The sequence below is a fragment of the Corvus kubaryi genome, unplaced genomic scaffold, assembly GCF_017639235.1.
Source record: "Corvus kubaryi isolate FWS band 111438036 unplaced genomic scaffold, C.kubaryi_AGA036_p1.0 138, whole genome shotgun sequence".
Lineage (NCBI taxonomy): Eukaryota > Metazoa > Chordata > Aves > Passeriformes > Corvidae > Corvus > Corvus kubaryi.
The window spans coordinates 4,648,329-4,670,933 of record NW_024580672.1 but is presented as its reverse complement, the minus strand read 5'-3'; the positions used below and the strand labels follow the sequence as shown (position 1 = coordinate 4,670,933).

Below are 22,605 nucleotides of genomic sequence, written 5' to 3'. Positions count from 1 at the left end.
CTGACTAACACATGATACAACAGGAGTGCAGACCAGCACAAGGAAGAAAAGGAGCACCTTAAAGGTGGAATTGAAAGATGTTAAAAAAAATACTGGCCAGGGCTGAGTACGATCAAGTGAAATGTGGTCAAGATATGAACTGCATTACATGTAAGAGTCTATTAGCAGCCTCATACAGCTGCTCAAATTCAGGCATCTAATACAAGGATGTGAACAGCTGGTACCATCACCTGCTATTCCTGCAGAGTGAAAGGGAGTGTGTGACCTTCCGCTGGAGCACATGGGCCTCATGCATGTGAACAAGGACCAGTACAGGCTGCAAAACTCATAGCATTAAGAACGTACAAGAAGAAAAAACCTACAATTTAAAGGCAGCTGAATGAGAATGAACTGCCCTTTCAGATTTCTAACGGATTGTTAATAAAAGTGAAGGGAGAAACTGTTTGCAAAATTTAACCTGATGTTGTCTGTGACACAATGCTTAAAAGGTCAATAGTTACCAAATAACCATTAAGTTAAGCGTTCCAGGATGCCTGTGATGGTCTTCCTCCTCATTAATTAATAATACATTTCTTCAGCAATTTACTTTTTCTGAAATTTCTTTATTTTTTCCAACTCTTGAATTACCATTCAGGTACTGTTAAAGTCCTATTGCTTTCTACAATGTCTGAATATTTTTATTTCTTCCTCTCCTATGTTTCCAACACTCCTGGCAAAGCCTTTTCCCGAAGAAAGCGCTAGTTTTTTTATTTGCCAAACATGGATGTTTCTTCCCTTATTCTTCCCTTTCATTAAGAAACAGAAGCCTTCATGATGAAAGTGTTCAGACTCCTGTACCACACAAAGAAGATACATGCTTTCAGAAAATTTTGTTGTTTAGAACTTAGCTCTTTGCCAAATCTAAATTAGTACTTCTGTTTCAACTGAAAAAGTCTCTTCCTGTTGACCATATTTTAACAGACTGGGAAATATTTGAGCACATATATATCCTGTATCTTAGTGTTCATCATCAACAATGCCACCAAAGTAAATATTCCCAGGACTGTGTTCTCCTCCTCCCTGTACCAGCCTGATCACATCTGAAGTGCTAACCTCATGCTGAGGCAGGATGTATTTAATAGAGGAAAGCACAGAAGTGAAATCTGACAGTGCTTGTTAGATTTTAAATCTGACTTAATATATTTGCACTTCAGATAGTCAAAACATTTTTTTTTTTTCAGTAAAAGCTGAATATGTAAAGAAAACATGGTGTTTCTGAATGAAAAACACGAAAACCTCAGACTGAAGGGAAAACCAGCTAATGATGGCTCCTGGATGCTATCATGACAGTCATCTTCATTATTACAGAACTATTACAGGCCACTATAAACTGTCTAATCCCACCCTGAAGAACATCCAAGTTGCTAAGTGCAGTTACTAAATATGCTTACATAAGCAACCATATTTTACCCCTGCCACTCATTTTATTTCTACAACAAAGCTCCTCCCATAGGCTATAGCCAGACCTAATAGACCATTCTCTTTCAGTACGCCATGGTCAAGGTAACAACCACATCTTTATTTATTTCAACGATTCCTCATATTTACAACTTGACCCTTGAATTATTTAGGCAGTTAATCAAGCTGTAAGCGGAATCTAATTCAACAGCCACTTTGCAGACTTTGTCACTGCATCAAGAAAAAATATAATTTCGTGAAAAGTAACAGGGCACAAAGACACATCTGAACAAAAAAATTCCTCCCAGTATCAAGCTAAACATGATTAAAAGAGAAGAGCACTGTTTTGAAGTATCTCATCTCATTTAAGTAGCACGAGCTTTGAGAATTATTTACAGTCATGCAAGCACTCAGACTCCTGCACCAGCTTACACTTTCTGAAAAACTCTCTAAATTACAACTTCAATATGTCTAGGAGGAAGTTTCAGCTTACAGATACAAGGACAGAACTGGAAAACAGAACTTCTTAAGTGCTTGTATTAGGGTACAGATAGAGGCTCTAACAATCAAAGAACCACCATCACTGGAGAATTTAACATATTCAGCTAAAAAGCGTTAATGAAGTACACCCCTTGAGTACTGCAATTGTGTAACTGCAATTACAGTGCAAAATACATTAGAGTAAGTTGTTTATCGATCTGTTCATTTTAACAGGATAGCTAAAGCCAGTTATCACCTCAAACTTTACTTCTATGGCATATATGTGCAAATTCTCATTAACATATTTTACTTTTTCATTTCTACTCACCTCACACTGGGCTGTTTTTGTCATAATATCTCACATATTCTTCAACTGTCACAAAACTATACACCTGCTCTTTCTTTCACAACATGTTGAATACAACAGCGGTTTGAACTGACAAGTTTTAACGTCACAACTGCACCATGCAAAAAGCACAGACATATTAACTTCAGAAAGTTCAAGAGATGAGGATTCTATATCTATCCATGCCCTTCAACTAAAGAAGAAATATCCAACTATTAAGAGTTCTGCAAGAGCAGGGTGCTTTAACACTTCCAGTAACATTTCCAAGTCACATGGATAGAGTACATCACACGGTACCAGTGCAGATCTATCCATTTTCTACAATGACCACTTGATAAATGTTCCTTCTCAAGATAGGGTTTTTTATCTCCTATAATTTTGTGAAGACATGTACTGATTCACCGTCCCTAAAACATTTACATACATTTAATTCATGATTTAGCTTTCCTCACTCTTTTAACAAAACCACAGATTTCCATTCACTCACAAAGTTCTTCCCCAGAAAGTACCTGTTGATACCAACAAAAAAATCACCCACGACACTTCCATCTCTCACTTCAGAATCCATCATATCACAAAACCTCAGACCCTACCTTTAAGCCACTGTATTGCAGACTTTATACATCAAATTTTGGGGTTTTTTGTAGCTTTGAAAAGCACTGAAAAGCAAGTTAAAATCATGTCATCTAAAAGACAACCAGAGTTTTCCTAGGATTGTATGCACCAGTTTTATACCTCTCCTGGATATAACTGCTGTCTTGTATAATTTTCTAAATACAAATTACAAAAGCAAGACAACAGATCACAGAATATTCTGAGTTGGAAGGGACCCACAAGGATCATCAAATCCAACTCTTGAGTGAATGGCCCATATGGGGATTGAACCCACGACCTTGGTGCTATCAGCACCATGCTCTGACCAATACTGGAGCCAGTATCATCTTGACTGTCCAGCCAACATTTTTTTAAGAACTCACAGTGAGGAAGTCCATAACACATTGGAAGATTAATTCTTTTTCTGATTGCAAAGAAAACCCCCAAAACCAAGCACAAACAAAAAATAACCCTTCAGCAATAGTCTGTACTACAACATCCAGTTAACAAGCTACAGTTACCCTAAGAAGAAAAAGCTCTTACAAGTTTACCTCAAATGGACAAGCCACCAAGTACATATCCCCTCACTATTAACATTCCCTAACCAATCAATATGCTATTTTAATAACAATGTTCTCCATTAGTCTGCTACTTTTACACTTACGTTTTAATCCCTGCCATTCTACCTCTTTTCTTACTGGCTTTTTTATTCCACACTAATTATTGAGAGAAGTAGCATTTTACCACAAATCGCTGCACTATTCCCGAAGAAAAGGACATTTTGCCCAATTGTATCTTTTTTCAAACCTCTCCTTCAAAATCACATCTTGGTATAAACCATATTAGGGATCAGCCAACAACAGCCTGTTTGAATGACAAATGGAGGTAAACATTAAGAAAAACCCTCAAGTGTTTAACAACTTTGTATACATAATGATTTCTCTCTGTTGCTACCCTCTTAAGCTACAGACTCTTTGAGATAAGGAATACTTCAGTATGCTTCTTGTGTATGCATAATCAACACTTCTTGGCAGTCTTATTACATGTTATGCAACTATATAAATATGCACCTGCACTTTCTGACACAGACTATTGCTTCTTTGAAGTAAATCACCTCTGTGACAACATTTTTAACAGGTCAGATGGCAACTATTGAGTGAGGGGAGAAGACCAGTAAAAGAAGGAAGATGACAGAACAGAAGAGCTATATACTTAGCAAACTGCTAGTAGAATTAAGCAATTTCATGTATACTCCTCCTTCCACATGGTTTTTACTATAATGCAAATAACCTTAAGGTCTCTTAATCAGGCACAATTCCTTTTCACTACTCTTGACAAAAACAAAAACATCACCATCAAAAAAACTCACTACAAAATCTCAATGCCTGACTTAAGAGGAACCTTAGCTTCTATGGAGCATCTGGTACTGCCAGTCCACCAAATCAAACTGCAATTTATTGCCCCCTAATGTACATCCATTAAGCCATTTCCTTTATGGCTCCACTTCACACAGAAGCAGTAACTGAAGGAAATAATGGAGTGCCCAACAAGTGGGAAAGTAATTGCTCAACAAGTGTGGAACAAGAGAGAGTCAGTTGCACATCATGCACATGTGGCAGCTCTTCAGAGCCCAGCCCCGCAGTGGTAACAGAAGGCTGGTGTTACAGAACAAGCCTACTGTGGGAACTCTTCCAAGCAACAGCCAGGAGTGCTTGTCCATCTAAATCCTTGGGTCCTTAAGGATTAAGGGTCAGGAAACAATTCCTTCCAACAGCACCATCTCCTGCCTGTACCTGCCAGTCATTAGCCATGCACTGAAGGAAGACTTAAGCTCCAAGCTCTAGTGTTAAACTGCACTGAAAGAACTGTATTGAAACGATGCTTAAGTGGTATCACAAAGGTTGTGGGGCTGAACTGCAAAAGGGACTTTAGGAGACATGAAGAAATACGTAGTGTGAAGACCACCTTACTGCGTTGGTTCCATTTTTTTGCTCTAGATATTCTGAGATCCACTCCACTTCTTTCAATTTTATCCATTAAGTTCCTTACTACTCAGAAACAAAAACCAGAAGATTAACACAAGAGCTAAAAAGTTATCAAATTAAGGATTCTACACGACCACAGTTTATCCCTTTCTGTCTGTTCAGTACTCGTTACAAATATCTCAATTACAAGACTCTCCTTTGCAGGAGCTCTAATTTCATTCAGTAACCCGTGTTGAAGGGCTCAATGTACAATTCAACAGAATCAATTAGAGCTCAGAGTGACACCATCCATAACTGACTCCTCACACACTCTGCATAAATGCTGTCCTGCACACAACAGAAAAGCCTTGAAAAAGTTATGGTGCCTGTCTTGGTGCATCTGTAAATCATTCTTCATCAAGGACATTCCTCCTCCTCCTTCTTCCTTTATACAGAAAATAATTTAAATCTTAAGTGAAATTATGACAATTCTCATGTTCATTTCAGGTTTGAGAAGTTCCCATCCCAGTTGCAGTACAGCTACCATTTTTAGAGCACATCAGTGTCACTCTGGGAAAATCACTTAGAAAGTAAAGCACAAGGATAGCAAGCACCTGGGAAAAGCCTGACTTCTTATTTCTCCAAGAAAACACCAAGAAAATCTATGCCAAAAATATCAATAGAGACATCTTCCCTGAGGAAGATTCAAGGACCTCAGCTATAAGACAGTTATTTGATTAATTTGATGCTACCATGAGATGAAAAAGATTAACCTCACTCAGAGTATTTGGAACTACCTGCAGCTTCAAAGCCAAAATACTGCATTGGTTTACATTCTCTGTGCAGTCGGGAGGATGTCTGCATTCATTTGGACTAGAAACTTGTTTTTAAAATGACAATTTTTACTGTATTGTCTGAACACAGTTGGCAGAAATGAAGTATGGGTTCAACCCGCAATCAAAGTATCAAATTTAAGTTGGCACCTTAATATTCATATTTCTTACAGTAAGAAAATTTGAAGAGAAATAAATTACCACTTCTGTACACAGCGTCAGGTCATTCAATATGGACTAAAATTGTATTGTCATCCACTAATTAGAGTGAGGCCAAGTTAAAGTTATGGAAGAAACCTTATTCTATCAGTTTCCTAACCTTTGTTATACCCTTTCCGTTCTTCTTTAAAAATTCATAGAGAATGCAACATAAGCTAAATGTTAGCCCGAATTGCTTGGTCTTCAAAAATACCAAGTTAACGTGTATGAATACCTGTTACTTTAAAAAAAAAACCAAAAAAAAACCAACAACAACCTTTTATTTTTTTGAGTTATCACAAGAACAGACATGATCTATAAGATCAGTGAATGTTGTAGATCTTTTATAGGAACCAGATACGCAACAGAAAAAAAAAGCTTTAATTTTTTTCATGGCTGATCTAAATAACATTTCTATCCTTCAATGCAAACAATCTGAGAAATACCACAGTATACAGATCATCATATTTGTTATTTGCCAGTAAGTTCAGACACTTCTAGCAGAAACTCAAGACCCAAATAATAAAGAAAATACGGTATGGCTGTTACCTGCAAAGCAGTAAGCATCACAGCACTTTACATATCACACATTCATATAGTCTAATTCCTACACTTCTTTATATAAAAACCCCAAACACAAATTTTTTCTGATTTCTTAACTTCAATGAACATACCATAGTCTATCCAATAGTACTCCAATAGCATTGAGAGGAGGCCACATATTTATATTTACTACCAATTTGCTGCTTCTTAAAACTACATCTTTCAGAAAAAGTTCAGATATTAATCCAAAATCAGGATAAAATTCCCGTATTGTTTTATACAACTGTCAGGTTTTCCACAAAAACTGAGTTTCCAGAGCTCAGACACAACAAAATGAGTGTGCAATCAAGTCTACATACCAGAAAACTGATGGCTACAGTAACAAGTATATTAAGTCAGTACACTGGGCAAAGGTTCTCTTACGGTTACAGTCATTTGACCTTTAGCCAGCTCTTAATGCCCCAGCCAACCCTCTAAAGATGGAGATTTGCAGCAGCTTCTTGTCTGAAATAAGCCATGAAAAGATTCTTCTGAACCCACTGTACAAGCATTCATTTAAAATGTCATGAATGTGCATGAAATCAGAGTGCTTCTAACAGCTTACTCTGCAGCTTCTGTTTAAATGCACCAACTCTGAACCACCAGAGGATAAAAGGACTCAAACCTTGCAGTCTGGCACTCATGGACCTAAAATATACACAAGCACCTCTTCACAGGTGTGTTTATCTAGTTTAAACCTTATTTAAATAGACTCTCGATGCACACACTTTCCACAAACACCTGCTTCTCCCACTGCAGTCATGACTTGTACAAGGCAGTTGTAGTCAGTCATTCCTGTCCTAAAGCCATCCTACACACCAGTAGGCAGCACTTCAGGCACAAAAATCCTGGTGACTGACTCATTCCCCTGGCCAGAGCAAAGCACAAATTCTGCAATGAGAAGAATAACTAGAGAAGTATCTGCTCTTACCTCTACATCATACCAGAATTCTGAAGATTTCAACAGCCAGAGAAGCATTTAAAGAAACCCAATCCTCATGAAATCATGGAAAAGCAGGTTTATAATTAATTCATATTTCCAGCTATTTGTGGTTATAAAACCTTTCTCTGCTGACCTAGAGAACATCCTAAGTTAGAACCACTCATGAAAGAGACAGTGCTCAGTTATCACTGGATGCTAAAAAGAAGCTTCCTTTTGCTGACCTAAATCCTTAACTGACAAAATGAACAAATATTTCAATGTCCAGACATATTTTTCAGGGTACTCAGCTCTCTTTAAAGAGCAGTCAAATGGAAGCTGCGGTGACAGTGGCCCTAGATCCAAACTTGTATCAATACAGGTTTTCATTAGTTTTAAAATAACCTTTGAAGATGTAGTTGTATTTCAATTTCGTATGCCTGGAAAAAGCTTGATAGTCATTGCTTCCATATGGTCATAACTCAGGACACTGTCTTCTGCTTTTTCTAAGCACTAGAAATACGCCATCAAACTTAAGCTTATTGCGCTCATCTTAGCATAGCAAGCATTCAGCTATTAAATTTATCTTGGATTAATTTACGCATCACCCAGGACAACAGAACCTCTATGTCTCCTTTCTGTTTTTCAGGCAACTACTGTCAATAATAACTAAAATACACACAGCCCACGAAAGTGTAAAAATGGCATCCAATAAATCAATTGACAGTGGATCAGAGCAGATATGCTGTTCATTTTTAAATTATTAAACTTTTTTTATAAATCTACATAAAACTGCCACAGAAATTAAGTTTCTCTATCAGAATCTTAAAGAGAAACTTTAAAATATAATTCAGGTTCAAGGCCCTTTGCTAGGTATGCTGAACTGTAGAAGTGAAGTTACTCTTACCACATCATGGGACTGTTTGTGCTGAGCAACACATCTTCTCTATATGCTTCCTCCAAGAGCACATGTAGATGTTACAACAGGATGGGATACCATACTTAGTTGCAGGCAAGCTTTCCAGTATGTAATTTAGTTACTCTTGAGGAGCAATACTTTGAAACAGGAATCGTTAGCTGCTGGGGGCATACAGTGCATCTTTATACCCTTGACCAGGGTATTTCAGCATCACAGTCATGACAGAGTTAATACCCACTAGCTCAGAGGAGAACAAAAGGTACTCCACTGCAACATGCCTAACATTTACATTGCCTCTCTTTGCTCATTAAACAGGTTTTGGTTAAATAATGAACAAACTGTATTACAGACTCCGATGAGAATTCCAAAATTATAAATCAACTGGTAAAGCCCAGAGGAGAATGAAGGGAGTGGGAGGGAAGGAAGGATAATATTGACTAATATAAAGGGCGCAGCTTGACAGTGGATATTCCTGCCACACCTGATCAAACATGCTCCATGGGGGAGGGGAAGGGAGGGAGAGAGCAAGAGGGGAGATGGGACAAGACAGCCTGAAATTTGCATCTGGAATAGATTAAAATGGGTTCTTGGGGGATTGAGAAAATACATAATATATATTACTATAAATGCAAAATTGTACTAAAAGCTAACTCAAATGTCAAAGATTACAGCTTGAATAAATTTAAATATAAAAGCAATGCGTTTCCATGAGCTAATGAAAGAGACATGAAAGGAAGGTCTAGTGAAAAAAAAAAAAAATCACCAAAAAACCCCTCTGCTGGGGACTGGACTTTTGATTGCCTGGAAGATGATGCAGGAGACTCTGTATCATCCAAAGTATTGCCTGAGAACAAGTCCATGTCTAAAATGGAAAAAAGATGGAGCCCAGCAGTGATGTCCTATCTCAAGACACTAGTCAGTAAATAGCAGTCACTGAAGCTGAAATTACCTGTATAAAAGAATCCCATGTTGTCAAACCAACATGCTCTCATCCCCATATACAAGCAATTACTATCTCAGCAGGAACCATGCTTACATGATGACTAATACAAAGGGAGTCTCTGAATCTCTCAGTACATTAAACTTTGCTTTCTCTAACATAAGCGGATAGTGAACTTGCATTTTTTCCCCCAACAAGTCAACAGCACATTGTATCTAGCTGCTCTAGATAAATGGCCAGTCCCTGACATTTACTTATACTGCATTTATTTGAGCATCCTGACATTCCCTGCTCTTGTTGATGAGAAGAGATATTTGCAATAATGGCAAAGAACTTCAGGAAGCTTATTTCAAAGAAAATTTTATCTCATAGAAGGGAGAAAAGGAAAATTTCCTCCCAAAACACCTCTGGTGACTGCACGCCTATCTTACAGAGGGTGAGTGAACTTACAAAAAATCCCACAAATCCAGACTGTCACGTAGTCCAGGTACAAGCATAACATCCAGAACAAAGACACTATCCAGAAATCCAAGCTGTTCAGGAGTTCCCTAAGATGTCATGTTCTGACAGAAAAATCCTACTTACAACCACAGGAAGTTAACCTGGCAAAGAAAAGCAAAGCATTACATTTACAGGCAGACACAAAAGAGGAAGGAATAAGGGCTTAGAACTGGCACACGTCCTCAGCACCTCTTGTCATCACTTGGAAGCAGCACTACTGTACTTCTAAGGAACACACTTTTTACGAGATTCTAGACTCAGCACTGATGCAAGAATGAACATGCATCACAGTCAGAAATGCAAAAAGCCCATCTCAAACTAAGGCTGAGTGCAGCTCAGAGGATTCATTGTAATAAAGGGACCAGAAATAAAGTTTACGTCAATCAACAAGAGAAATCCTGGGAAGAACATGCAGAATGCCATATGGAGTTTAGGATTAGCTTCACCTCCAAACTCTCAACACATACTTGGGTTACACTTAAACAATCACTTCTGAAACTACAAAACCAGAAAATATTGGGGGAAGGGGAGAAAGATGGGTTGTGAGGAAAAAAAGTGGTCACAATACACACTACAGTCTTGTGTTCTACTTCTGTTACCAATACAGATTTCCAGTTTCTTTCAGTGCAGGTGATCACAAAGTCTTTCACTTAAAATCCAAGAGATCCAAATAGAAACAGAGGTCTGTGCTTTACTTATTACATGTTAACACATGATGAAAGCTAACAAACCAAAGAATGTGAGGAAAAAACAGAGGTAAAACCACTTTCTAAGCAGATTCTTTCCATCATTCACCGATCAGAAAGCATAAACAAAGCACAAAAAAGCAATACATGATAGTACACCAGATTTCAATATATTACTACAAGCTTCAGTATATCAAAGAAATATGCATGTTTATAAAAATAAGTGTGTGCACACACACACAAATATACATACACACACTCACACATATATATCCATATAGACAGTGGCAGCAGTGGTACTTCTGTGCTAGTTTACATTGGTATTATTTGTCTAAAAGTATATGCATATTTCCTCTTCTCTCATTCTTCAATAAATGACTTCTGGATAATAAATAAGACAAATAAGTACACCTGTCCATTTATTTGCATATAACCTAGCAGGTGCACACACCCGCTGATTTCTGTAGAAGCTTACCTGTTATATTATTCAGCACTTCTTTTAGGTGGCTAAAGCTATGCAGCAGGGGATCCCTTTCTTCATCCTATAGGTTATATATAGGAAGTAAGTAATTAGTGAGGCAAACATATTCCTGAAGATAAATCTTAATAATGGGTCTGTTAAAGACCTCACCATCATATTCACAGAAGTACTGTGGTTTGAGTTTATCACTGTTAACATGTTTATACCATCAAACACAAGAGAAGCATTTTTATTTTCCGGACAGTGCTCCCCAATATCATACAGCTCAAATGTCAAACCATAGGTCCAAGACTGAGCATTCTGGTTTGGTTTTATTGTCCTTAGAAGTACTTCTGATTAGCCTTCTACTGTTCAATAAATTTCACTGCAGATCTAACTGATACCATATTGAAATGGCTCATCTGGATTTGCTATAATGTTAATCTATGCAGATTGTAATGGGAACAGAAATACAATGACATTTTATGCCATTAAAATAACTTGAAGAAAGAATCACAGTGCGATATTTATATGAATTACCTGCATCCTTTAGCCTTAGCCTATCTTTATGATATTAAAATAAGGAGGAGCAGCAGTTTCTCCAAACTGAGTGCAGCCGCACCCAGAGCTCAGATAGAGAGGCCGTGAGCCCTAACGAAGAAATGCCTGTTAGAAAGAAAAAGGGCTCTGCCCTTTGACAAACTGAAACCACTTGTGCTGGATGACAGCCATCTGCTATTCATGTGACATTCCGAAGTGCACCACTGATACAGTGTGCCACATCCACACATTTACACTGTGGCAGCCATAAACTCACCGCAGCATGGTTAGACTTGGAAACACTGTATTTAGGGCTTTTACCAAAGCAGGTTGGAAAGTATTAACCGGTTTTAGTCAGGAATATAGATAGCAGCAACAAAACAGAGCTGAAGAGATACTATGTCATATAAAAATTTAAAAATACTCTATATATAATGATTTCCCCAATTTTTATTTCATGGCTTTCATGATGAAGACTGTCTTCTCTAAGAGAGTACAAAAGATACATAAAAACATTGTGCTAAATAAAATAACACCATATATTCAAATTCCCTCATATCCCAGGCAATAAAAGTCTAAATGAGATGATTCCCACGTGAAATACGTGGGGTTTTCCTATTTACAGGATAAAAAGGTAGAAGACTTCCAGCTTTGTAGCCTTAAGTCACTGGCACATGAGAAGCCCAAAACCATGTAAGCAATGTAGAAAGTTATTCCAACTTTACTTAAAAAAGTACTATAACAAGTGCTAAAAAAACTGACGTCCTTTTGCAAAGCCAAGTGGTTTCTGACAGAGGTGTTTCTACCTGCTGCTACAGATAGCAACAATTTAAGGTAACTTACCAGATGTGTGTGGGTGCTCCATCGGGCATTACGCTTTATGGCTCCCACCACTGCGTTGATTTCGCCTTGTATGATGTAAATGTTCTTATCCACCATCCTGACAATTCTGAAAATAAAGGTAATTCAAATTAATCTCTAGCCTCTCAGGGTAATCGTCTTCCTCAGATGAAATGAAGTTGACCCTAATGAAGGCAAGGCCTGCAGTGATGCAAGAAACTCTTTCAGATTTGTTTTGTGTGTGCACTAAATACAAGTTATTGCATGTAACAAATACAAGTATTTCATAAAAATGAAGGCACTTTTCCATAGTGTGTTTTCAAAACCATGAGAGCAGACTGTTAGTTTGAACAGGATCTTTGTAATGCAAGAGAGCACTTTGCCAAGGCACATTCCTCATTTTTTTTTTCCAGTCTATGTAAGTTCACAGAAAGATAAAGTGTTGGGGTAACAGGACAGACATCCATGACAATGCAGTAACACCTGCATCTCCAGCACTTATGCAAATTCCTGCAGCCCTGCATGGAACACAAAGCTAACCCTGTACTCTCTTACATAAGCATCAGTGTGTTGAACAAACTGGACAGAGCAAACTTCTTTTGGGACTTAAAACATTGCCAAATAAAGTAATTTGTAACAGATGTTGATTTCACACTTGCCTCACAAAACAAAACTCTCAAGAAACCAGGAAAGTAAAAAAGGCATAAGACCCCACAAAGAAATGAGCAAAACTCGAGACAAAACTGGATGGAATATGGGGAGAAAAAGAGAGAAAGCTAAAGGCAGACACTTACTCTCCTGTAGTCTGAGGTCTTTCAGGGAAAAAACTTAAACTGATGCAGCCAGAAAGAGGCAGAAAAGTGGGAAAGAAATTAAAAGCAAGAAATATTTGTAACAGTCTGAGAAAAAGAAATGAAGAGTGAACTACTATGGGAGTGTTCTCTTTATATTAGCTGTAGCCCAGATACAGTCAAGCATAAAGAAATAAGAATGAAGGGGAATGAACAGACACAATGTTTATAAATAATAAACAGGACTTACAAAGAGGCCAAACAGTCAGATGATAACATGTCTGTAAATGAGAAGAATTTATTGAAATGGTAGCCAAATAACGAGACTTCTTCAGAAGAATGAAAGGAAAATGAGGACTCCAGCTTGGAATCACAACAGGTCATCCACAGGGAAGCAAAAGATTGGAAACAGGTGAAACATTGATCATAACACTTCCAATCTGACAGGCTCATTTAAAGAACTCAGCTGGGAAGGGGAGGCAGGGGGTAATAAAATACAGAGAATATGAGAAGGACTTTTGCCCACATAACAAAAGCAAAGCTGGAAGGAATAGTTTTGGTGGATTACTCAAGACCTCAGAAAGACCACCACAGAAATTTCAGAACATACATCCTGGATCTGTCAGGCTTCACATTAATTAACATCTGAATTATCAACAATGCTTCAAATACACAAATATCCCCTGAATGAGAGATTAGTTTGTTTCAGGACTCCATAAATAATGGAAAGCAAGTAAATTATTATAAGAATATACCTTATCAAAGGATAGCATCAGATCAGTTGCTTCATTTTTTCAGGTGTTTGCAATAGAACAAATAATCTTATGGCAAAATTGTTTATTTCATTAAATGAATTACACATAACGGTATTCCCAGGTGTAAGACAATAATTTAAGGGCAAAGAAAAAAGTATTTTGTAAGAACAGTCATGACAGACAAATAGTGCTTCCAAGGAATTTGCTTGTGCCCTGAAGAGCAAAGGTGTATATCCTTCCTTCACAGCAGTATATAACAGAACCACCAATACACTTCCTACTCATGTGGCTAATGCCTGAGAGATGTTCCCATCCTCAAGAGTAAATTATTCCATATATTATTCATATGATTGCATCGAAATGTCATTGATCACAATTTTTTCTATTTCACTTTATTGTCCTTGTTTTAGTAAAAGGCATGAATGGGAGATTTCTCCCTCATGTAAAATTCGTTGTTTATTTATTTTTTCTTTCAGTAATTCCATTATTTTCCATATTTCTAAATCAGCACTTTCAGGGTTCAAAACTCCAGTCCAGGGAAGTACTTCTGAGGAAATACTTTACACATTCATATTTGTCAAACCTAAGTTTTTCCCGTCTTCACTTTCCTCTCACACTGTTACAAAACAGTGTTGAACATGTAAACTGTGTAGCACCATTCCAGGCATTTAGCAAACTGACAAGGAAACATTATTTCAAAAAGCATGTAAATACCAGACACATGTATTACAAACCTTGCACACACATAGATACTCAATAGTTTTGACAGTATTTAAAGTGATGCCAAAGCTCAAATGCTCTTCTGCATACTACTGAATCTGCTTGTAGGACTCCTATTTCTTTTCCTCTATTTTTAACATAAAATAATTAAGATGAAAAAGTTTGTTAAACTCTCTTTCCTGAATGTAGAAGACTTAAAATGCCCAACTAACTGCAAGTAGCAAAATACGAAGAAAATAGACAAAAACCTCCAATATACACCTCTTCCTTTTAACCTGATCCTTTCAAGCAAGGGTGCAAAAGCTCCTTGTTACTTGGCAGGGCTCTCCTGATGTATTAAAACCCTGCAAAACTTGGGGGGGTATTTCATTGCTAACTGTCTGAGAAGACTCAATGAAAATGCACTCCCTTCCCCACTGCAGATTCCATTTAATATAACTTTATTCAAAAGTACAAAAATTCACTTTATGCATGCCAAGAAACTCTCTTGACCAATGCAACTGAAATAACCTATCATGCTGGGGATGCGAATTCACACTCAGACCTCTGAACATCAGACACACAGCTCACTTCCCCACCAACACTGGGTAGAGATGGAGGGAAATACTGCTTTATATTTAAGCTTGCAGCTACCCAAGCAATAGCATACACACATTCCAAAGTTAGCCACAAAGCCAAATTTCCTAACTTATGCAAAGGACCTTTGCAGCTTCATGTTGGAGAAGGAAGCAGAAAACAACTACAGAGTGAGCAGGAAAGATAGACAACTATTTTCAGAGAGATGCACCTTGTAAGATAAGCCCAAAGAACCATTCATCCCTGTAAAAATTTAAAAGTTTATTTCAAGTGATGGATGTAGCTTTAATAAATTCCAAACTTCCCGAAGGCTATCCCTTTTAAATTATTAGATTATTTCTGTATGTGTTCCTTCAACTGTATCATCACCACAAGCAACAACTGATCACAGTTTAGACTCAGTATAGATGTCCTGTATTAAAAGAAGCTTTAAGATAAAAATGAATGCTGCGAAGCAGCAGAGAAAAAACGTTACGCAACTGACCAGACCAGTACTGAATGATGAGCTGGGTTTACAAGAGCATGGTGGGAGTCAAGCAAAACCACTAGATGTTTGTTCAACTTAGAGAAAAAAAAATATTAACATGAATTTGGGTTTACTGTTACAAAGGTATGGTCTGAAGAATGGGATATTGTAAAACTCTTGGTTGAACAGGTTAACAGAACTAATACCAAAGATCATTCAAAAATTTGAAACAACCTCCCTAGCAAAGGCATTGTTTCAATAACTCTTGACCTCAAATCAAGAATGCATGCCTTTCTTGCAAGCAATCTTTAATCAAACACAAAAAGATAGTGGACTTAATATAGAAACAAATAGATTCAGTTCTGTGGTCTTAAGTTAGGGAAAAGAAAAAAAAAAGGTACCTACTAAATTTCAAATGCTTTTTAGCTCCTTAACCCTTCAGTTAGTTGTATATAAACTCCTGTTTCTTTGTTAAGACGGATTCATACATCTGCTTAAAACTGCAGACTAGTCCTCAGATGTGCTCCTGCACAGAAGTTCAACACAGGCAGCACAGTGAAAATGACAGCTCCAAACCAAGGCAAAAGGTATGGAGGTGCCCAGGCCACCACGAGAAGAAGGGAGGCTGTTAACTTTCACAGCCTCACTGATAACAGCGTTGGGAACACTAAGTGGGAAAAGGTCGATGCCTAATCCTGTCATAAAAGAACAAAAGCTCACATTCATAACCTTCTCAAAACCTTCAACAGTGATCTATGGACAATAATTATCACTATTCTGAGACTTCTGAAATAGCATCACATGTAGAATCTTCATATAAAAACTTTGACAAGATTTACACCTACAAATATTATTTCACGCATGCACAGAACACTCCATTCATCAACCTCAGAACCTGTTACCCCTACACATCCCAATGCATAGGAACCCCAAATGATTCCTGAGTATTACCACAGGAAGTCTTGGGTATGGTTTTAGGAAACACTCCCTCTTCAGCAGCAAAATGTCTGCAATTCTTCTGGAAACAAGCAAGAGTTAGCATCAGAAGCAACAATGTCTGGCAGACTTCCATCTAGCCACTTCTTCCTATCATTAACTTTAGCCTTCAGCTATGGCAACTGATTTAAACCCAATGAAACTACTCCAGTAAACAGCAGTAATGAAAAACAACATAACCACAACATAGAAAGGTAATATTTCAAAGTAAGCTTCTGTTGACCTAAATTTTCACTGTTTATGATAATGCAGGAATAATCTACATAGCCTCTGACCTAGATTTGGGCACCAGAGTCCTGATACAATACACTGCTACCAAAACAGAACACACAACTACGAATCACAAACAACTCCTGACTATCTCACAGCCAGCTAGGTTTCCCAGAAGCCCAACTGGCAATGCAAAAGCTCCTTTTCTTCCTCCTAAACCTCACACGGAAGGTGCATGAACCTCTATAGGGAAATTTAACTTGCTCAGTTTTTTCAAGTAGCAACTGTTCTGCAAAAAGCACCACAGGCAGCAAAAGTTCAGAGAACTCAGGATGCTTCTCCAAAGGCTACCTCCAAATGCCTGGATGAATGTGATATAAAGGAATAATTCGTAAGTATGGAAAGGAACTGTGCAGTCCTGAGCATTTAATGCAATTTCAGGCATTTAAGAATGCCCTTTAAAAGATAAGCAGTGGCAACATGGTAGAGGTGGCACATCAGAAAGGAAGAAAGGGACAAACTTCTCTCCAAGCCTCCACATTCGGCTGCAACAGTGAGATAGGGCCTAGGAATCAAGAAAAGAAAGGCAAGTCGCATTTACCTGGCGAAACTGCATAGCAAAAATGAAACCTAAGGTTAATATGGTGAGGGGCATTTTCTTTCTTCCAATTACTTCACACTGTTGTAACTATGAAACACGCCACCAGATGAACTCATAACATACACTCTAGGTGAGCTCTGAGCTTTCCCCTGCAACAGCCATGGAGCTGGCCATGTGCCAGGAAAAGCCTGTCTCCACCGATTTCAAGCAGCAAGCAGCCGTGGCGCACGGGGAGCGGATGCCTGTGCAGGTGCAGCGCCCACCCTGCCCGGCCCCGAGCCCTGACCCCGCTCCTCCCCGACGCCCACAGCCCACGGCGCTCGTTGCCAGGCGGGCCCGTGCGCCCCGAGCCCCGTGGGCACCGCCACGCGTGTCAGTCCCGGCCCGGCCGCCGGCCCGACCCGCGCCCGGCCCCCGGGGCTGCCCCGCTTCCGCCCCCGCGCCCCGCTGGCCCCGCACGGTTCCCCCGCCGCCGCTTCTCTCCCGCCCACCCCCACGTCGCGACAGTATCGCGACAGGCGGTCGCTGCCCGGCACTGACCCCCGCATCCAAAATGGCGGCGCCTGTTTCCCCGCGGCAGCGGCCGCTTCACATAACCGGGCGGGCGGCACCGCGGGCGGGGGGGCTCGGCCCGCCCCCTGTCCGCCCCTCCCTGCCGGCGGCGGCGGAGGCGAGGCCGCGGAGCGCGGGGTCCGCGGGGCACGGGCAGAGACACCGGCCCCGCTCTCTCGCACTGACGTGGAAACCGGCGCACCGTGACCCGCTGCCTGGTTACTGCGCAGACGGACAGCCCGGACAGCCAACCCGCGCGCGATGCGCCGCGCAGCTCCCCGCATTGCCCAATGGGAACGCGGACTGCGACCGGAGGAGGCGGGCCCTGCGGTGACAGCGGCGGGGAGCCAATGAGAGACGAGAGGGTAGAACCAGCAGAGCCGCTGGCCAATCGCAGTGCGGTGCGGCGCCGCAGCCGCGCCTGAGCGCCCGCAGCCAGGGCGGCCGGGCGGAAGCCGGCGGGAGGGCTGCCCTCGCAAAGCATTGTGGGCCGGGCCGCCCCTGGCCGCTGCCCGGGGCGTGTGGGGAGTCGGGGCCGCCCCGAGCGAGGGCTGTGCCGGTGTCGGTGACAGCGCTGGCACTGCACAGCCCGCCGAGGGAAGCGGTGCCTCTCCGCCGTGCTCCGCGAGTATTTCCCAACTTGTTCTACACCCTCTTGCAGCTTCTCCGCGGGAGCCGTTTGGGAGATGATCCCCTGCAAGCGTTCTGTTCCCTCCTGAACGCCTCGCTGTGTCATAGCTCTGCTGTTCCCCGTGAGTGAGCAGGAGAATGCCACTGGACAAAGCACAGAGTGCAGCTGGTACGAGACCACGCACGACAGCACCCAGAGAAGCACACGCCGCTTCTCCCCTCTCCGCCGCCCTGCGCCCCAGTAACTCTCCTCAAACCTGCACAGAGCTGATTCTTTGCTCAAGTTGGGCTACAAGCCATGTGCTGCAGCCTTAGTTCATCCAGCCCAGCGATCGTGCCAGACAGAGACCACCATGGAGTTTAACTGCTCTATGAAGCCACTTTATTGGCCTGCTCTTTGCAGCAAAAACAATCACAATTTTTTAGCTATACAGCGCTTGGTGAAATGAATTCTTGGTGCTCCTCCCACCTTCCCAGGCGCTTTCTATGTGTATGCCCCCAGTTGCAATGCTGTGTACCATAAAGGCAGTAATTTGCAGGGGTCACTCTACTTGTTTAAGCCTCTGCCCACGAACTTGGCACAGAGGACAGAAGGTCCTTGCAGTTACCTTACAGTTCTATAACTCTAGGATCTTCAGTCAGGTCAGCCTGGGGATGGGTTGTGGCAGGTGTTAGAGTGGTTAAAGGAACAGCTACCCCAAAATCTTACACTTTGTAGGGAAAACACAAATGAGGCCAGAGGAAGGTGAAAGGGTCAAGAAGTATTCATTCACTTTTAATCACAACTTCATCTACTGCAGTGTGACTGAAGGAGGAAAGTTCTCAGACAAAGGCTCAAGGGAACATCCAACAGGAGTGTTCCCTGGCCAGCCAAATATAAATCTGAGGCCAACTCCAATGCCACCCTAAAAACTGGCCAGATACTGTCACATATCAATAGCTGTCACATTATTGCCTGATCAAGATTCAACGTGTCTTATTGAAACTGCCATTACCTCCCAGCTCTAACACCGCCAGGAGACCTTCTTCAGCTGGGCTTTACCTGGCAGTATGTAGTCTTTGGATTTGGAAGTTTAAGCTGTAACTGCATTAAGCAGCCACATTCACTAGAGGTGAAAGAAGAAAGAGCATGCCCCAGTGGTCTAGCCATAGGCTCAGAAGCTGAGATGTATCCCTCCAGCCTCTGCTGCAGCCATGGTACATGCAGTTTATCTTGAGTTTCTCAGCTATAAAACAGATGGTCAAATACTCACCGAGCCCAGATTTCAAATGCCACCTGAGCAATGAGTGAAGGTTTGCAGAACAAGCAAATTATTTGCTAGTGCTTTCTCCTTGCCTTTTGCCCCACTCCAAAGTGGGACAAACAGCTAACAGCCTGGTGGTATTTGCCAGACATTTTGAAATTCACAGGAGTTCATCTGCCACTCCATCCATCTGCTCCCTGTTCCATAAAGGGCGTTTCAGGTGCTGGCTTAGCCACTGCACACCTTGCAGCTCAGTCCAGGTCTGTCAAGCCTGCTTGACCTGCCCAGAATGGGTCTGGACCCCCTTCCATGCCTTCTTGTTCCTTCCAGTGCCTGCTGTATAGCTCAGGCTCCCACCTTGTCTGATCTGGTGAATTGAACCCTGCTAAACCGTCACTTATGGAGGCCTGTCACGGAGCTTGAAACCAAGCCAGGCAGGAGCCTTCTGCTTCACCCGAATGCATCTTAGTGCATTAATAAAGAGCAAACATTGCAATGTGCTTTGCATTTTTACTTACAATCCAGCGCTGCATTGTCTGGAGAGAAGACAATGTGGTATGGCCCCACACTGCCTGGGGAGGAGAGTTCACTCACACGCACTACAGCACTGCGTTAGTCAGCCCTCAGACAGCCCAGCACCACCCTGGCTGCACAGAAAATCCTGCTGATGTGACAGTGTGGCACCAACATCCCCAGCCTGGCAGCATTGGGGAAGCCTGGATTGCCTGGACTGCATGATCCAGCAGTGTTTGAAATGAGTGGTGCACAGCTATGGGCACATGTGGGCAAGTGGGAGCACTCTGCACCAAAAGATCCAGGTGTAGGATAATCCCTTGTCCCTTTATTTCCAATATAATGCACTTGTTCTTACACATGACATGATACAACGAAACCAAAGATCAGACAAGCAGCCTGTGCAAATCCCCCAGGTTCCTGCTATCTGGGCAGGAAAGCTCAGCTTTATCTTCACTGCAAAGATGCAGCTTTTCAGCAGCTTCTGCCTTGAGTATTCCTCCTTAGCCCACAAGGAGCATATGGAAGGGATGCAAACTCACCAAACTCACTAACAATCATCCCCTCAGGCCTTGCCCACATACATAGTCAGCTCACCTGCTTTCATCTGAGACACCTGAGCAGCCAGCCCCTTGCAAAGAGCAGTGCCTCCATGTCACACCGACTGCCTGTCTTTGATGAGACTGTCAGAAATCCACGCTGCCAACCACCTGCACCTGCACCAACCCTGCATAGTCCATTACTTTTGCTCAGGCACTACCAGTTCATGGTTGTCTTCAGAGCCCAGATGTCAGACCCATAAGCACTTGTAACACAAAAGTTTTCTAGCAGGTTAAGTAGTCTGAGAGAGATTAAACTTCTTCCCCTCCTCTTGGAGGCTTTTGCTGTTTCTCAGAGGCTTAGTAAGGTCTCCAAAAAAGGGGCAGAAAGATGGAGTTTCTCAGAAGGTACAAGCAGTTGTCATGGCTAGAAACTATGTGCAGCTACTCTTCCCAGAGCTAAGCATCCCAAAACCACTACTGAACATGTGCAGAACACAGCGTTTCTAAGCAGCTGCTCCTTTCCAGAGCAAGCTCAGGTAGAGATTAGCCCAAAGCCAGCTGAAGAATCTCCAAAGGAAAACTGATGTGCTGCATCTGACACAACCTGAACCCAGGTCAGGACCTTCAACTGAAGCAACAGAGCTGCTTTTGCAGAAACACTTGAAAGTATTAAAACCCTTCTCTGGAAACTACACCAACTATTAAAAACTGTACAAATGATACAAAGTACAATATTAAAGCTGCAGAGCAGACTCCTAAATCTAAAATACCCTGTCAGCTCTTCAGCTTAGCCTGTGTCTCCAGAACACTCCTGCACTTCCCAGTGACATCAAATTCCCCCAGTGAACTTCCCAATGTAATGTTTTCATTGTCTCTTCTTGGCCAGGGCAAGCCATGCCTTTTTGGCAGGAGCAAGCCGGGCTCGGTTAGTCACATCTTTGTCACTTCTTGGCTAGACTACAGCTATGTGATACACCTGGGCAGGAAGCCCATAGTGCTTGTCAAATGCCAACTAGAAGAGCATGCTGCAGTGGGAGCCCTGGCTGCCACAAGTGCATCAAACCTACCTCTCCTCCCTAGGCCACCTTTTGGCATGAAAGCCAAGCCAAATTCAAGCTTGAGTCCTGATCTTTAAGGCATTTGATGGCATGGACCCAGCATGGCTAAAAGATCAGTTAAGACACAAAGATGGAAACCGTGATCATCAACAACTCCACCACTCTCCAAGAGCAGTGGACCCATCCAGCATGAGGACCATGTTTGCCTGTGGCAGAGACAGGGTCTTCTTTAAGAAAAAACTCTTCCCAGCTGGTGAAAAAGGAAGGGTGTCTAAGATGCTGAGTAATTCCCTTATTTTGCATATCCTATCTCTCTGCCAAGACATGGATCAGGGCCACTCTTGGTTTAGTTTGCTTTCGCTTTTTTTTTTTTCTTTTCTATTTTATTTTATCTAAAATAGTAATAACAGTCTCCTGAACCCCTGTGAAATCCTTGCTCTCTTCCCCAGCAATGAAGTTGCCTGCTGGCAAGACAAGATGCACTACAGCTAAGAGGTCTTGGCACTAACCAACAAGATCTACATTTCAACAACAAGCACTGGAGCCCTCCCTCCCAAAGAGACCCTTCAAGGGTCAGTCCAGCAGTTGCATTGAGGATGCCTTGATGACAGACTCCTTCTGCAGGTCCCTGGATGGTCTGATCCAGCAGTGTTTACACTGTGCTCCACAGGGAACCAACTTGTGACATAGTACCCAAGGGAAATAGGTAAAA

The 22,605-nt window shown here is 41.4% G+C and overlaps 1 protein-coding gene across 5 annotated transcripts in view; it reads right to left on the bottom strand.

The window, feature by feature from the left end:
- Positions 1 to 18,106, bottom strand: part of GBF1 (golgi brefeldin A resistant guanine nucleotide exchange factor 1) — a 106,614-nt gene extending 88,508 nt beyond the window's left edge. For 4 of the 5 annotated variants that reach the window (XM_042018761.1, XM_042018762.1, XM_042018763.1 and 1 more), the window contains exons 1-3: positions 17,895 to 18,106; positions 12,243 to 12,348; positions 10,875 to 10,941 (exon numbers count right to left, since the gene is read on the bottom strand). In XM_042018761.1, the coding sequence (XP_041874695.1) occupies positions 10,875 to 10,941; positions 12,243 to 12,348; positions 17,895 to 17,902 (181 nt within the window). In that variant the 5' untranslated portion in view covers positions 17,903 to 18,106. The remainder of the gene's footprint in view (positions 1 to 10,874; positions 10,942 to 12,242; positions 12,349 to 17,894) is intronic. The other variant, XM_042018765.1, reaches the window with a different exon arrangement.
- Positions 18,107 to 22,605: the final 4,499 nt, after the last annotated feature.